Below are 15,241 nucleotides of genomic sequence, written 5' to 3'. Positions count from 1 at the left end.
GGCGACGGGGAGAGGCGAGAGGTTGATCAGACCCCTATAGCCTTCTTGAGATACACGCTGGGTCCGATAGGCTCCACAGCGCTTGGAGATCTTCACAAGATGTGAAGTTCTCCTCCTCCTGATAGTCGTGGAGTCCTCCAACTTGGGCGGAAACCGCTCAAGCCTCTTATATGGCTAGCAAGCCAATCGCTAGCTGCCACGTAGGAATAATTTAGAACTGGCCAATAGTGGGGCACAAATTTAAATACAAATGGCGGGAACTCCTTGCAGCGTGCATTTATCTTTTTGCAACCAAGAAATGCACCCTGCAAAGAAAGCTATGAGTGATGGGAAATAATTCAGCAGTGCCAAAGCACACACAAACAAAAATCACACCCTTGGGTTGTGACAGCGGGCAGGCGGGGATGCCCAGCAGCACCCTTGGTGGGGCCTGGGCAGCTCGCACAGCTCCTCAGGGATGGGCTGCAGCCACCCTGCGCACATGGGTGGGGCAGGACGCCAGGCTCGGGGGGCTTCCCTTTCTGGGATCGGCCTCCCTGCACGCTGGGCACAGTGCAAACAGGGCAGAGCCGTCCCAATGCAGGGTCCTGGCCACGGGAGCCCCCTGGAGCCTGGGAACAGCCACCTTGGCTGCCTCAGCCTGCCCAGGCCCCAGCCTTGCCCACCTACAGCTCCCCTCAAGGGGCCAGGGCTGGGGCAGGCACTGCACAGAGCCACTACACTGCAGGCTTCTGGCTGGCTTGGCCCTGAGCACTGGCTGCGGCGGCTGTTCCCAGAGCCTGGGGAACAGTCTGGCTGCAGCTCCCGCTCGCACTGTACCCGGCACGCACAGAGACCAAGCAGGGAGCTCCCTAGGCCCAGCATCCTGCCCCAGCCAGGCACCGTCCCTTTGTGGGCATGGTGGCTGCGCCCCATCCCTGTGGAGCTGCGCAGGCCAGCTGGGACCCACCTCCGGTGCTGCTGGGCCCCCGCTGTGGCCCAAGTAGGGGAGCCCTGGGGCAGCCCTCGCTCCCTGCCTGACACCAGCTTTCTATTTACTATTAATAAAAAATAAAAAACAACGTTAATGATTATTAATAGTATTAAATATGGAGTGCATCCTGCCATGTACCCCTTCCACCCCAGTTTTGTTTTTGTGGCGTGCCAGTGCTCTGGCACCTTACAAGATAGACACTGTGGTTTTTTCGGGACTCCGGCCAAAAAAACGTTGCCTATCCCTAATCTAGAGTCTAAAAGAAGGTGGGACTTCAGGCAATATATTAATATTGCCATTGGGTAAGTCCAGGTGGCTCACTGTTCAGCTCTAATTCTTCAATTACTGCATATAGGTACTTGTGCCATGTTGTGGATTCTACCGTAGCAGCTAGGTACTTAAAAGTTAGGTGTTGTAAGTGATTTTCCATACCTATATATTTCCTTGAGTATATGTAGAAGATGTATGTGCATGTAAATAAACATCCCTTTCTGAGATATTTCTGTAACTTCTGTTATGTCTTGTTGAGCACATGAGTATGGTTTGTGATTTCCTACGTGTTAACCTGTGCTATAGTCTGTGGCTTCCCAGATTGCAGGAATTCCATTATTTATCTGTCTGTGTAGGATCTTGTAATAGGGAAAGGGTAAGCAAGCTCTAGTATTGGATGAGTTTAAATCTTTCATCTAGGAATTTGGGAATGCTTTGACAATTGGATTAGTTATTAGTCCAGTATCCTTGCTTCAGAAAAAGCTGAAAACTTCCAGGAGGGAAATGGAGGGAAACAAATAATGTGCTGGTTAGGGCACTGTATAGGATTTAAGAGCTCTAAATTCAATCCTGAGTCTGAATCAGGCAAATAGGGACTTGAATCCAGGCTTTTCACATCCCATGTGAATGCTATGACCAGCAGACTAGTACTTGTTCTGGTTTCTTTCAGTCTCTCTTGTTTGTGCTCTTCCACTTGTATAAGTAAATTGCATTAATCCAATGGTTAGGATATTCACAAGGAATAGCAAGAGATGTAGGCTCAAATTCCTACTCCAGTGAATACTTAATCATTTATACAAGCCTTCATTAGAGATTGAAAGAGATCCACCCTAGAATAGCCAATAGCTTGGTGATTAGGGCACTCAGCTAGGATGAATCAAGGAGAGCCAGTGTCTCCTGGACTTGATCCTGGGGACATCCCACATCCCAGGGGAGTGCTCTAACCTCTAGCCCAGAGTTTCTCAACCAGGGTGACATAACATGCTTTTAAGGGTATTGCAGGCTGTTTGCAGCCTCCCAAAAGCAGCCCAGCTTGAGCTGTCCCTGCTTTGCCAGGCTTTCATGGAGCTGCCTGTAGTAGGGAGAGGATGACTGAGCTGGCCTGGCATGGCCTGGACAGCACTAACTGAGACAATGGAGAGCTCTGGGGAAGACAAGCTGGTGGAGAACAAGCTGTAGCTGCTTATGAGGAAGCCGTCTCAAGGTAAAGCGGGAGCTGCCAGGTGAGCAGGGGGCAGGCGCACAGACTGGGGCAGTGATCTGAGGGTGCAGCACTGCCCATGCAGGTCTGGGCTGGCAGCAGGCATGGAGCCAGAGCTAAGGGCCATGACCCTGGGCCCCAGAGATGTAACAGGGTAGCACCATGGCCAGGGCATTGCTGGCAGCTGTGCTGCCAGCAGAGGCGACTTGACCAGCATAGTGGCAGGTATTTTTGTGCCCTGCTTTCCTCTCAGTTATGCTTTTGCTGGGCTCACTGGCACCAGGGCTCATTGCTCAGAGGGAGCTCAGTGCTCAGCCTACTGCACACTCAAGCCAGCACCAGCAGGTTAGGAAATGAAGTTCATTTTCTCACAAGTGTGCTGCAAACTTTGGTCCCTATTGTGTAGTCAGATCACTGCACCCATGTATGGGGTTGTTACTCTGAAGTACTTTATTTTCTGACTTCTGTGTACCTGTAACTTCTCAACTATAATATTGCTTTAATAGTAGTGTTTCTGCTTGATTTCCCAGTTTTAATTTAAAAAGAGAGATCTAAAAGTTTTTTTTGAAGAGATCTAATCTAAGGTGAAGGGACCTCAGGAAAAAATGTAATTGCTCATTAATAAACGTCACTTTTTTTTATAACATTTTGAAAAGCTGCTAAATTCAGAAACATTGTGGAGGGGAGGCCTTTAGTATAAAAAGACTGAGAACCTCTTACATAGCCTACTGGCTTCTGCTTCTCCTTTTCCTTTTGACCAGAAATTTCCTTCTGGAGCTGAGAGTTTTTCCAGCATGATTTTCTTCAGAGTTTTTCCATGGAAAAAAAATTAAGTAGAGGTGCACCAATATATCAGTCCATATTGGACTGGGACTGATAAAAGGAAAATTGACATTATCGGCAATTGGCTTTTTCTGGCCGGTGTAGCACATGCCTTCCCCGAGGTTGTGTGAAGAGGTGGGGAGCCACTCCCCACACCCCGCCGGCCGCCTGTGGCTCCATCCCGCATCTTGTCCTGCCCCGGCTGGGCAGCACCTGCCCCAGCCCCATGCTCTCCATCACTGTGGTGGCCTTGATCTGCGCGCACGCCCCCCCACGCCCCTTCCCCTCCCAGACAGACTTACCAGCCAGGTGCTGCTCTCAAACCTCCCGGGCTCATATTGGCTATCAGATTGGTATTGATTGATATGACTGGCTAATAGTTGGCCATTGGTATTGGCCAAAAAAAACTTTATCCGTACACCCCTAAAATTAAATGTGAATGAACTGATGTATTCCAACAACAGAAGAAACTTGGATTACAAAAATTCTTGTCCAGGCTTACTAAAAAGCTCACTAACTTTAAGAGGGGATTGCATAGCAATAGAAATCTCAATAAAGTGATCAAAGAGAAAATGCAGTTGTACAACTGTAAAAATGTGGAGTCTTAGGAGCCCATTTTGTGTCTGAAACTAGTTTTGTTGTTTTTGCCCACCCCTCAAAACTGACCAGATTTCAAGTTGACTCTGTCAACTTGAAAAAGTCTACTTTATTTAAAAGTATATTTTTAATGGGTTTTCTTTTTTTTCTTTGGTTTGGGAATGGTGTAGAAAGGCTTAAATAAACCCTAGTGAGGTCAGTGGACTGACTCCTTTTGATATCAATGGATTTTGAATTGGATCTTAAATTTTTTTGGTTATACAAAACAGATTTTGAAATTTCAGGTAGAACTGATATCAGTTAAAATTAAATGTTAGCCCATGTGAACTGAATAGTAAAGCCTTATTACTGTTCATATTTTATAACTATAAAGAGATTTTTAGTATCACTGAGAAAATATTTGCCATATTTCATGTCTTACAGGTAAAAAATGATGCGAGATGTGCACCTGGCACCTGAGACAGATGAAGATGATCTTTATTCTGGTTACAATGACTATAACCCCACCTTTGACACAGAGGTAAAAATTTGTGGAATTTCACTGGTTGTGAATAATATAAAGATGCTGTCATTGGAATTAACATTCCATTTTAACTTGAATTATGAACCGCAATGAAAGTGCGCTACTCCTGTGAAAATCAGTTTTTAATTTTGAATTTTTTTAATTCTCATTTTCTGTTTTGAGTCTTGCTGTGCATCTGAATCTAGTGGGTTTTTTGCTAGGAAGGTTAGAAAATACATAGGAAATACTAAATCTTAGTTAAATAAATGTGGAGGTTTAATGGAATGATTTTATACCTGTCTCTCATGTTGCATGAAATCGTGTCCTTACTGAAGTCTTATCACAATTTTGCCATTGACAAGGCCAGAATTTCAGCTCTTATTAATTAATGGCTTATATGGTATACTTTAAGGCCAATTTACAGGCTGTTGAATTAAGTAGAATAATGAATTTATGAGAATGGCATTATGTCTGGAAAATAGACTATTGTGTAAGACTTTTTTAACTCTATCAAATAAAAGTCCTTATCAAGCAGCTGATTAATAGTCTTTAAATGTTGGATTACTCCACCTCCAAAATACTGCTACCCCAGCTCTAGCTCCAGATGGCCTTGAGACCTTTCTTTTGTCACAAACTCATCTCATGCCCTGTGAGTGTCCGTAAAGAAAAGTGTGTGAGAGAGCAGAAGAGAGAAATAATAGAATTTACAGAAATCAATCATTCAGAGTACTTATTAACATTGTCAATATATCTCCTCCCCTACTGCTATGAACTAAGGGGTTTATTATGTCCCATCCTGCACGTTTGAACAATGTCACGTTTCCATGTACTTAAAAGATTTTCCAATATATATTTGGCTTAAAATACTGCGCCCTGGCATTAAACATAACATAACTATCCTACACAATTTTATCATTTTAAATTTGGCCTGTACTTTGCTTTGGACAGTAATAAATATATTGTGAATTACTGTTATAAACTAAGCTTCACTTTTTCCAATTGTATTACTATTTTTCAGTGGTTGCTTCACTTAGATATTTTCCTATGTAAACTAAAAGTTTTCAATAGATTGATCAAGTAGTATAATTATAGCCTACTGACAGTAAAAATTGTATTTTGGCTATATCAACAAGTAAAAGTAGTTTAGGATTAAAATCTGTCTGTTTTGGATAACTGTTATGCTTTTGATTTATTTTAGGATTTAGAAAATGATGCCGCTTTTCAGCAGGCTCTGAGAACCAGTCATGGTAGGAGACCCCCAGTAAGTATATTTTGAAATATATTAAAATATTTATTAATATTCTCCAGATCTCTGTTCTCATTTTTGGTTCTGCCACTTGCTTAAATATACTTCTTAATCTCTCTGTGCATTGCTAAAATGAGCATAAAAACTTTAGGCAGACAAGGTTTTTTGTGTAAATGTGATATCTTTTATTAGACCAACTAAATAGTTGCAAACAATGTTCTTTGCAAGCTTTTGGGGACAAGCACCTTTCTTCAGGCATAGGGAGAGTCTGCTGTTGTTTTGTGTTCTACTGAATGGAATAGAAGTTGATATGCAAACTGCAGGTCTGTGAAAATGCAAATGCATGGCCATTGAATATCAGAGGCCATGGGAGATGTCAGGTGTGAGACAGGTAGGTTGTGGAGGGTAAGGGGGGAATCTTGACCTGGTGATAGAAAGTAGCTGGTAAAATGTAGAGTGGTTACCTGGGGTTATTGGATGGCAGGCAGATTAAGTCCAGGAATGGTGATGGTTCTGTTGTCCATTCCTGGATCTTACTTGTCCGTACCTGTACCTCCAGAAATGTAATATCTTATCCAGTGCACTAAATGCCCTGATGAAAAATATGTAGGAAAAACCAAACAACAACTGTATACCAGAATGAATGCACACCAAAAATCTGTCAAAGACAAAAATACCCAATTATGTGTTGGTGCACACTTCTCACAAGACAGCCACTCACTTTCCAATCTCTCAGTTCTAATCCCTCAAAGGGAATTTACAAAACACCTTTCATAGATGAACAGATGAACTTTACTTCATAAGTCTACTGGATACAAAAAAATCATGGACTAAATATAGATATTGGGTTTTTATGGTACATTATAACCTGCCTGCCATCCGATAGTCTTAAACCACAAACGACACACATTGAAGAAGCCCTGAACATTAAACTGACATTACTTAGTGTAGGATAAACATGGTTACATACAAATTCTTCTGCTCAGTCCTATTTAAAGCTTTACTATTACCTAAACTACTGTGACACCTGGGCCTGAATGTCCCAACACAACTTTCAGCCAGCCAGTATCAATATACTGATTTTTACGTCAGCTTCCTGTAACATACAAGTGTCGTACGTTGAAGCTGCAACTGTGTGTGGACAAATAACTGCCATGCACATGAGTTGCATATTTATAAACAGGAACTGTATTTATTATAATAGGTTGACACTGTTGAGCATCTTTGCGAACCCAATTCTTATCATTGCGAGCCCAAGTGCGACATTTAAAACTAGAGATGCATTGATACATTGGTCCAGTATTGAATTGGTACTGATATAAAGAAAACTAGTTGTATCGGATATTGGCCCAATGGGGCCAATAATTCGGCTAATAAATGCCCATGCTGTATGCAGCCACAGTGCAGCACTCTGGGAGCGAGGAGCACAGCTGACAGTGTGGAGAGCTGCCTCCAGCTACTCCACCTTCCCTGGTTCTCATGATCCTGACGCCTCTGCTTGCACCTGGGAGGGCACTGGGGGGGCATGTGCCCCCCGGATCTGTGCGGGGTGGGGTGGGGTACGCTGCAGCCAGGGCTGCACGGGTCTCTTCTCACCTGGGGCTGGGCTTGGAGCGGGTGCTGGTGGCACTGGGAAGATGCTGCATCCACCCCAAATTTGCTGCTGCTCCGCTCTCAGAGCCGCCTGGCGCAGCCCTAGCTCAACGCCCTGCCTCCACCCATGTGCTGGGAAGAGCCAGGACTGTCTGATGGCTGGTGGCAGCGGCACTGGAAGTGGAGCAGTGGCAAAATTTGGGGTGAACGCAGCATCCTCCCAGCACTGCTAGCACCTGCTCTGAGTCCAGCCCCTGCTGAGAAGAGCTCCACGCACCCCTGGCTGCAGCACACCCCGCTCCAAGCAGATCCAGGGGGTACATGCCCTCCCCTTGTGCCCCCCTGGGGTGCAAGCAGCAGCAGGAGCTTCTCCCCCCTGCCCACGAGCTGCGGCTCCAGCCCCCCCTGCCTTGCCTGGGCAGCACCTGCCCCTTCCCCCTCCCTCACTGCGGGGGGTGTTGATCTGCTCCCCACATGCCCCTTCCCTCCCCTTCCTCCACACCAGACTTACCAGCTGGAGGCAGCTGTATCGGAAAGCAGATTGGTATCAACCGATATGTCTCCTTAAATATCGACTATTGGTATTGGCTCCAAATATCTATTGGTGCACCTCTATTTAAAACCACTGCTTTAGGGATGTTTAAAAGTCCCTGGAGGCTCCTGTGATGTGGTGCAATCCAAAGAGGGGTGTAACTGTGCCACTGCACTACCCTGGATCTGCCCTGAGTATAATATACAAAGTTTACAAGCTTTTTTAGTTTTGCTTTGGTCAGGTTATTTTCACTTATAAGAATTTTTAAGCTATAACTATCATTTTACAAAGGAGGTCTAATGTTTATATGCACGTAGTGTTTTAGTAATGAATAATCTTCTAATTCTTCTAAACCAATGAGAACTATATACCACTTAATCACCAGAAAACCACATGGTAGAAAGAAAAGCTTTATCCAAGTAAAGCTGAATATAGAAACACCACTGTAAAACTTTTCATAGTCATTTTTTAAGCACAGTCACTTCTGTGAACTAATTTTACTATCATATGCAAAAATACAAAGAAATCATTTTTGGATTAATTATGGTTGTGTGGTACTGTATTTTTCTTTTTTACCAAGGTAACAGCCAAAATTCCAGGTACATCAGCTTCCCGACCTTTAGCTACCGGATTTGGGGTAAGTTTTTGTTCTTTGTTTTATGCTTAGAAAGACACATTCCCCAACCTGCACACCTTGTAAATCCTTCATGCAGTATGATTTCTTTCTCATGTAAGTGGAGGAAAAGAGGGGAAAAAATGAAGAATTACTTTATAACATCTCTTAGGTTGTTGTAGTGACTCAGTCTTACTTTTTATTATCAATAACACAAAATCGTACAAGTATACAGCAGTATAACAAATATAAATAAGGGTGTGTGATGTCTTCCCTGCTCCCCAAAATTTAAGAACAGCTGTCCTAGATTATAATACTGGAATGTTCATTATGGGGAAGATACTATCCATTAGTCATTGCAAATGGATATCTATTGTTATAAGATAAAAACTGTCAGAAATATGTAATTTCTAGTGGAATTTTATGTGTACCCAGCAATATGAATTGGGTTTAGGTACAGGGCATGTAATTTCATTTATATTGAAGGAGGGATTGGCAAAATATGGCCTGCAGTCTGACCCACAAAGAGATTGTATCTGGCCTACTAAGCATGGGAGTCTGTATATCTTACCATTAGTAGGTTTTGTGCAAGGATGTGCTACCGCTCTCTAGTGGTGGAATATCTAATATTTGCTAGCAACACTTTGGCCTGCCATAAAACCAAGCTGTATAAATTCAGCTTGCACTGAGTAAAAGGTTGCCAACCCCTGTTGTAAAGAATATCTAAATGTGATCTTACCTCTAATAAAATATATTCCTACTTATTGCATCAGATCTACTCAGGATCTACCTCTTAAACTTTTTGTTTATATAGATGGACAACATTTTTTCTCAAATATATAATCAGCCATCAATGAGAAGTATTATTGCTATGGCTTAAACCTGCTTAAAAATTTATGAACAGAAACCAAACAAAAATACAGAGAAAATTCAAATGGCATAAAATAAATAATGTGAAACTTCACAATTAGTCTTCTACATTTAGGAAAAAAAATAAAAATGATGCCCCATTTTAGAACTTGTGTTAACTGTGGGGTCACTGCCAAGTGCAAGTAGTGCATACAGTGTGAGCTTTTCTTGCCTCGTTGGAAGTTACCGGAAATTTTGCAGTTGATTTCACTAGGAGCAAGGGTGGATCCTAATGTACATTCACGAGATAGAAACAACAATATATTTAAGTATTTATAGTTTCCTAATGTCTTGTAATTGCTAATTTTAAATAAGTTTATTTTATATTGGTAGTCAAAGACAATGTTATCATCAATGGGAAGACCTATGACAGGAGCTATACAGGTAATGGTTTATTGTTGGTTATTAACGGTTTATTGTCTTAATTCAGATTCTGAATGATTGTTTTTGTTACAGATGTTTAATCGCTCTTTATTTTTAAAGACATTAATTACAGTGGAAATATGGGCTGCAAATAACTGTATTTAAACTGTCTTAAATCATATATGCACTTAATATTGACATTTGGGCCAGGAATGGAAATGTGTTAAGGGCTACATATGGTGGCACTCGACAGCGGCGGACTTTGTTAAAGGGCTAGTGAATAGTGTTCCCTCTAAGCTGTTTGTTGTGTGCGGCCGCGCAGGCGCGCCTGGCAGCATGACATGAGTGTGCCTGTGTGGCCGCACACACCACACAACTGAGAGGGAACACTGCTAGTGAATTATAGCCCATTGCCAGCCATTTTGTACCTCTCTGAGATTGCACTGAGCAAAAGAATTTGATCCATAGACTCACATTGTTTTTAATCCTTGTTGCCTATAAAAACCATACAGATTCAGAAACTGAACTATGATACCAAGTGTGGTAGTAATTTGAAACATGGTCTGGAGCTACTAGACTTAACAGGTTAGCCCTTAAGATTGCCCTGCTAAAATCAGAGAAATAAAAATATACAAATTACAATTAGAAACATCAGAAAACACTAATGATTACTCGTGTCTGTGGAAAAAGATTATTTGGAGCAAGAGGTCTTTGAATATTTCTAAAATTTGAACAAACAGTCTGATACAATATTTCTTTTGTATCCTTTATTAATTAGAAATAATTCCAGTATGTATTTGGCTATGTTATAGTCTGTTAATTTAATGGTTGGAGAGGACCTGAGTTGATCAGGCTGACCAAGTATTATTGGTCAGCCTGAATCAACTTTAACGTGTACATTTCACTTAAAAATTTTGCAATATGTAAATTATCCCCTTATTTATTTCCCCCTCCATCTTTTGTTTTAGAAATGTTCTGCCAATTGTAAAAGCCTGGGTTTTTTTTTTTGTTTAAGGATGGAGTTGCCCGACCTATGACAGCAGTTCATGCAGCTGGTTATACTAAAGGAGCGATGAGAGGTAAACTTCATAGAAATCACTAGCTGTCATAAGCCATTTTTGCACAGTTTTTAGTACTGTGTATTACTTTTGCAGGTTCTGCATTTGATCCCCTTGGTCAAGGAAGAGGTCCTGCTCCCCCTCTAGAAATGAAAAATGAAGACAGGTAAGCTGGTCACATTTTTATTAGGTTCACTTTTGGAATAAATGCCTTGAAAGCTCATAAAAGAAGCCTATGGGCAATATTTTCTCTCTACAGGAAAAGGCCATGATTCCACAAATACTAAAGCACTTGCCAAATTTACTGTCAATCAGTGGGGCTACTCTTGCAAGTAAATTGATTTCAATAGGACTATTTAGAGTAGTAAAATCAAGAACACGGATAGATTTTTTTTCAGGATTGAGGCTAGGGTGTGATTCTTACTGAAGTCATGGTTATTTATATCTAGCAGGATGAGCACTGGGCAACTAATGATTTAAAATCAGGTAAAACAATCTACTCTCCTATATCACTAGCGCTTTTCCATTCCTCCCTTCACATTGCAATAACTTGCACTGTGTTTGTGACCCAACAGTCTGAATGAACATGTGGATTTATATCAAACAACTGAGGTACAGAAAAGGATTTGATTTGCTGGAGGGCTGTGGAAATCTCCTGCCTGGCAAGAGATTACTGTAGCATTAATTCTGTAGTACATATATGCTAGGAAAATCACAGAATCTTGTCTTTCACAGAATTGCATGACCCCAAACTAAGATTGAATGTTGCTAGCCCATTTTTTATGTTTGAGAATGATGGAAGCCTGACATGGAGTAGATTAGGGAAGAGAGATAAAAGGCTGACCCCTGGAATTTCTAAATGACAGGGATAAAAAAAATTGCTGAAAGCAGTGGACAAAAGGAAATATGTACATAATTTATTTTGCAGATGAAATAATCCTGCATGAATCTCAGTTTCTGATTTTAAAATCAGTGATTCTAATTTAAAATTGTACTGATGCTTTATTTAAAGAGTTATCATTACAAACTAAATTTATACTTCAGATTAAGTCAACTTTTTAATGTAATACTTATATACTGCAAGGTTTAATAGGGTGCTAGGAAGGTTTATCCCACTTATATAAAGAGCCAAAATATAGTAGGGATAATGAGAGTATGAGTATATAAGTCCCTCTTATTCTAATAGGAGGATCAATGCTCAGTAAACCCCTGTTCTTTCATTAAGTTAATATTTTAAACACAGTATATCTGCAGAATCTTATTATTGATAGAATCTCTGATAAAAACAGCAATAAAGGGCCACTTATAGTTGTCTTTGTACTCGTGGACCACTGTGAACCTTGATACATTACTCGACACCTAAGGCAACCATGATGGATCATTTTTTATAATCTGCCTACTAAAAGCTTGTTTTTTGTATAATTAGTTGTGGTTGCATATGTTAACTGATCCTTTATTTCCTTAATTTTAGTCCAGAAGAAAAGATGAAACAGTTAGAAAAAAAAGTAAATGAGTTGGTTGAAGAAAGCTGCATTGCCAATAGCTGTGGAGACTTGAAATTGGTAAGATTATCAAGGTTTCATTGAGCTTGTAAGAAGCAGCACAACATGCATGCATCAATAAACTCTGTGAATTCCAGAGTCTACTGTTAAAGTTGTCTTTTTTAATTTTGTTATTGTTATGGCTGATCTTGCAATCCAGTGGGGGTTTACAGCGCCACAAAGAGGACACAAGCATGATTAGTTAGTTTGTCTGTCTGCCCACACTTCCCCTTCTCCCTTTTGTAAATTCATCAGTATTTGAGGTATCTGAAAATAAGACCTACATCTCAGATGACTTTGTAGGAGCCTATACTTGGGTGTTGCAGTACTGTATCTAAAATAGGTTCTTTGCCTCAGAAGTATGATCTAGATGGACATAGTGAGATGCCTAGGTACCTAGGTGCTGAGTAGGCAGTGGCCTATAGCAAGCCAAAAAGAAATGCTAAGCACCAAGGTATGGCTGAATTCCTTTTGCTGCCAGAATGTAGCTGCCTGTCTCAGGTGGCAGTTAGATTCCTTTGTTCATTTTTAGTATAAGGTGTCTAGAGAGAAGGCTCGTAATAGACCAATTGTGACCCCTTGCACGATAATGTAATGGATAGAATGCACTCAAACTGGGAGATCTGAGCTCTAGACCCTCCTCAGTGGCAAGTCCACAGCATATACTTTCCATAAGAGTGCCTTAACCACCAGCTGATAGAGCAGTCTGGTGGGGCATCATTAATGCATTTTACATTAGGCAGTAATTGGTTAAAAAACTAAATAATTTTAATAGGGACCCAAATTTCTCCTCTCCCAGGAAAGTGCCCTCATCAGATGATCTATTTTGGTCCCTTCCGACCCTAACATCTATGAATCACTGGGCTATGAGAGTCAGGCTCTTCTAGCTCAGGACTCTTGCGTTCTTGACTGCATAGTGGCGTGGTTTTAAAATGAGGGGATAGAAGATGCCTCCACTTAGGCTATGCCAGAGGTTGTCAACCAGGGATATGCATACTCCCAGGGGTACTTGAGAAGGCCCTAGAGGGTATGTGTGGGCAGGCAGGGACGGAGTACTGCCATGCACCATCCCACGCTGCTGCATAGGTGCCGCCCACCTGGCCAGGTGCAGGGGACGGGGGAAGCTTGCACTTGGAGGCTGCTTGCTCTGTGTTTGACTGTACCCGCCCTACTCCACGTTTGGCCATGGAGTACACTGCTCTGTCTGGCTGCCAGGGGTACACTGATCCAAAAAGGTTGAAAACCCCTGGGCTACACTATAGCCAGAGGGTTTGGGCGCTTATGTAGTTCTCCACTGCCTTGGTGAGTGCTCTAACCACTGTGCTGCAGAAATTCTGCAGAAGTTGGGCAAGTAGGTATTCAGATTGGATCACTTCTGAGTCGGCATAAATGTCTGCGTTTAAGGGCATAAAGATCTATTCAAACTATATTGAAGGTGCCTGATAAATTTAAGCATCTGAGCAATTTTAGGTAGCGTGTCAATTTGGTTCTCTTCTTGCAACACAGGCACTTACGTTCCACCGAAGTCTAGTTTACAGGTCCAGCAGAATTGTGTGGATCTGGCCAAAATACTTAACTTTATGGAATGGTAATCCTCTTTTGGTGCTGTCTAATATGTTAATAAAATAGATGGGTTCGCTTTTTATTTTTATTTGCTTATAACATTACTGTTCACACTCTTCTGAGATAAAATGTTTATGGTAAGATGACAATGAATATTGTTCTGCTGAATGTTTATATTTAATATTACTTTAACATAAACCTCCTCTGTTATGTAATATTGCTACTTCTTGAATGTGTGCTCTGTTTGTATAATGGAACTAGGTACAAAAATGATTTATTTCTCATAGTAAAGTGAAGTGAAGTTGGAAAGGGAAGACAAATGGCAACTCTAAAAATATATGATCTGTTTTAAGGCCCTGGAAAAGGCAAAAGAAGCTGGAAGAAAGTAAAGAGTGCTGGTTAGACAACGTGAACAAATTGCGTCTGCAGAAAACATCAACTTAGACCTCACTTATTCGGCAAGTATTGAAATGTGTGTGTGACTTTTTGAGGAAATTCAGCCTGCTCTGATGCACACATTTTATTTGAGTTCCTAGAACAATTTTCCATATCAGATATACTGAACTTTAAAAATATTTTTTGAAAATTGTTATTGTAATTGTAGAACATAGCAGTTCCATAGTACTGATTTGCTGCTAATACTACTAAATATTCATTATAACTTTTTAAATAAAGGGTTTGTCTTCTGGACTTTAAGTTACTAGTATACTTTGCAATGAAGATATCTCAGGTACCCAACGTGTAGAATCTAGGGGCGCCTATACATAAGTAGCGAGGCTGCTCTAATGCGCTATAATTACAGCGCTTTGGAGCAGACTTGAAAATAGTAGTTCCCAAAAATCTTCCTTCAAGAAGAGATAGAATACAAATAATAGGGTTCTCTTCCCCGCAAATAAAATAATATCTTTTCATGGCAACTTTACCTTGTAATTACCTCATACAGGCCTCTGAGTAGGTGGTTATCATGACAGAGGTATACAAATTATGAGAGCATAGGTAGACCAGGTGCTTCTGAAGAATGAAAGAACATCAGTTACATTTAAAGGTAGGAAAATTAAAAATAATAAAAAATATTTTTCATAAAATAGGGGCATGAATATAGATACAGATCACAGAGGATAAACAGTGGTGCTATTGCATGCGCAAGCTCTTATCCTGTGGTAAATAAAATCCAACCTGCTGTACCTTGCCCTTCTTTCATGCATGTGTGAAAAAAGCTACTGTGGAATATTTCACCTGCCGTAAATCCTCACCCACATTTACTTTGTGTTAATATATTTGTTTGCTCATGCCTTTAAACTGTGGAATTAACTAAGACAGAAAGAGACAGAGAGGGCCCTCAAATATAATTTCAGGTCTTTTGGCTTTATTCATAGATTCATAGATTCATAGATGTTAGGGTCGGAAGGGACCTCAATAGATCATCGAGTCCGACCCCCTGCATAAGCAGGAAAGAGT

General features: G+C 41.2%; 1 protein-coding gene across 1 annotated transcript in view; it reads left to right on the top strand.

The window, feature by feature from the left end:
* The window catches only part of IFT88 (intraflagellar transport 88), an 85,628-nt gene that overhangs the window by 2,488 nt on the left and 67,899 nt on the right, over positions 1–15,241 (top strand). Inside the window, 8 exon segments of the mRNA XM_025196634.1 lie at positions 4,287–4,383; positions 5,564–5,626; positions 8,317–8,373; positions 9,592–9,642; positions 10,637–10,700; positions 10,776–10,845; positions 12,151–12,241; positions 14,137–14,241. Of these exon segments, the coding sequence (XP_025052419.1) occupies positions 4,294–4,383; positions 5,564–5,626; positions 8,317–8,373; positions 9,592–9,642; positions 10,637–10,700; positions 10,776–10,845; positions 12,151–12,241; positions 14,137–14,241 (591 nt within the window). The 5' untranslated portion in view covers positions 4,287–4,293.

Source organism: Alligator sinensis, unplaced genomic scaffold (genome assembly GCF_000455745.1).
Source record: "Alligator sinensis unplaced genomic scaffold, ASM45574v1 scaffold777_1, whole genome shotgun sequence".
Taxonomy (NCBI): Eukaryota; Metazoa; Chordata; order Crocodylia; family Alligatoridae; genus Alligator; species Alligator sinensis.
Note: the sequence above shows the minus strand (reverse complement) of the source record. Positions and strands in the feature narration are given on the sequence as shown.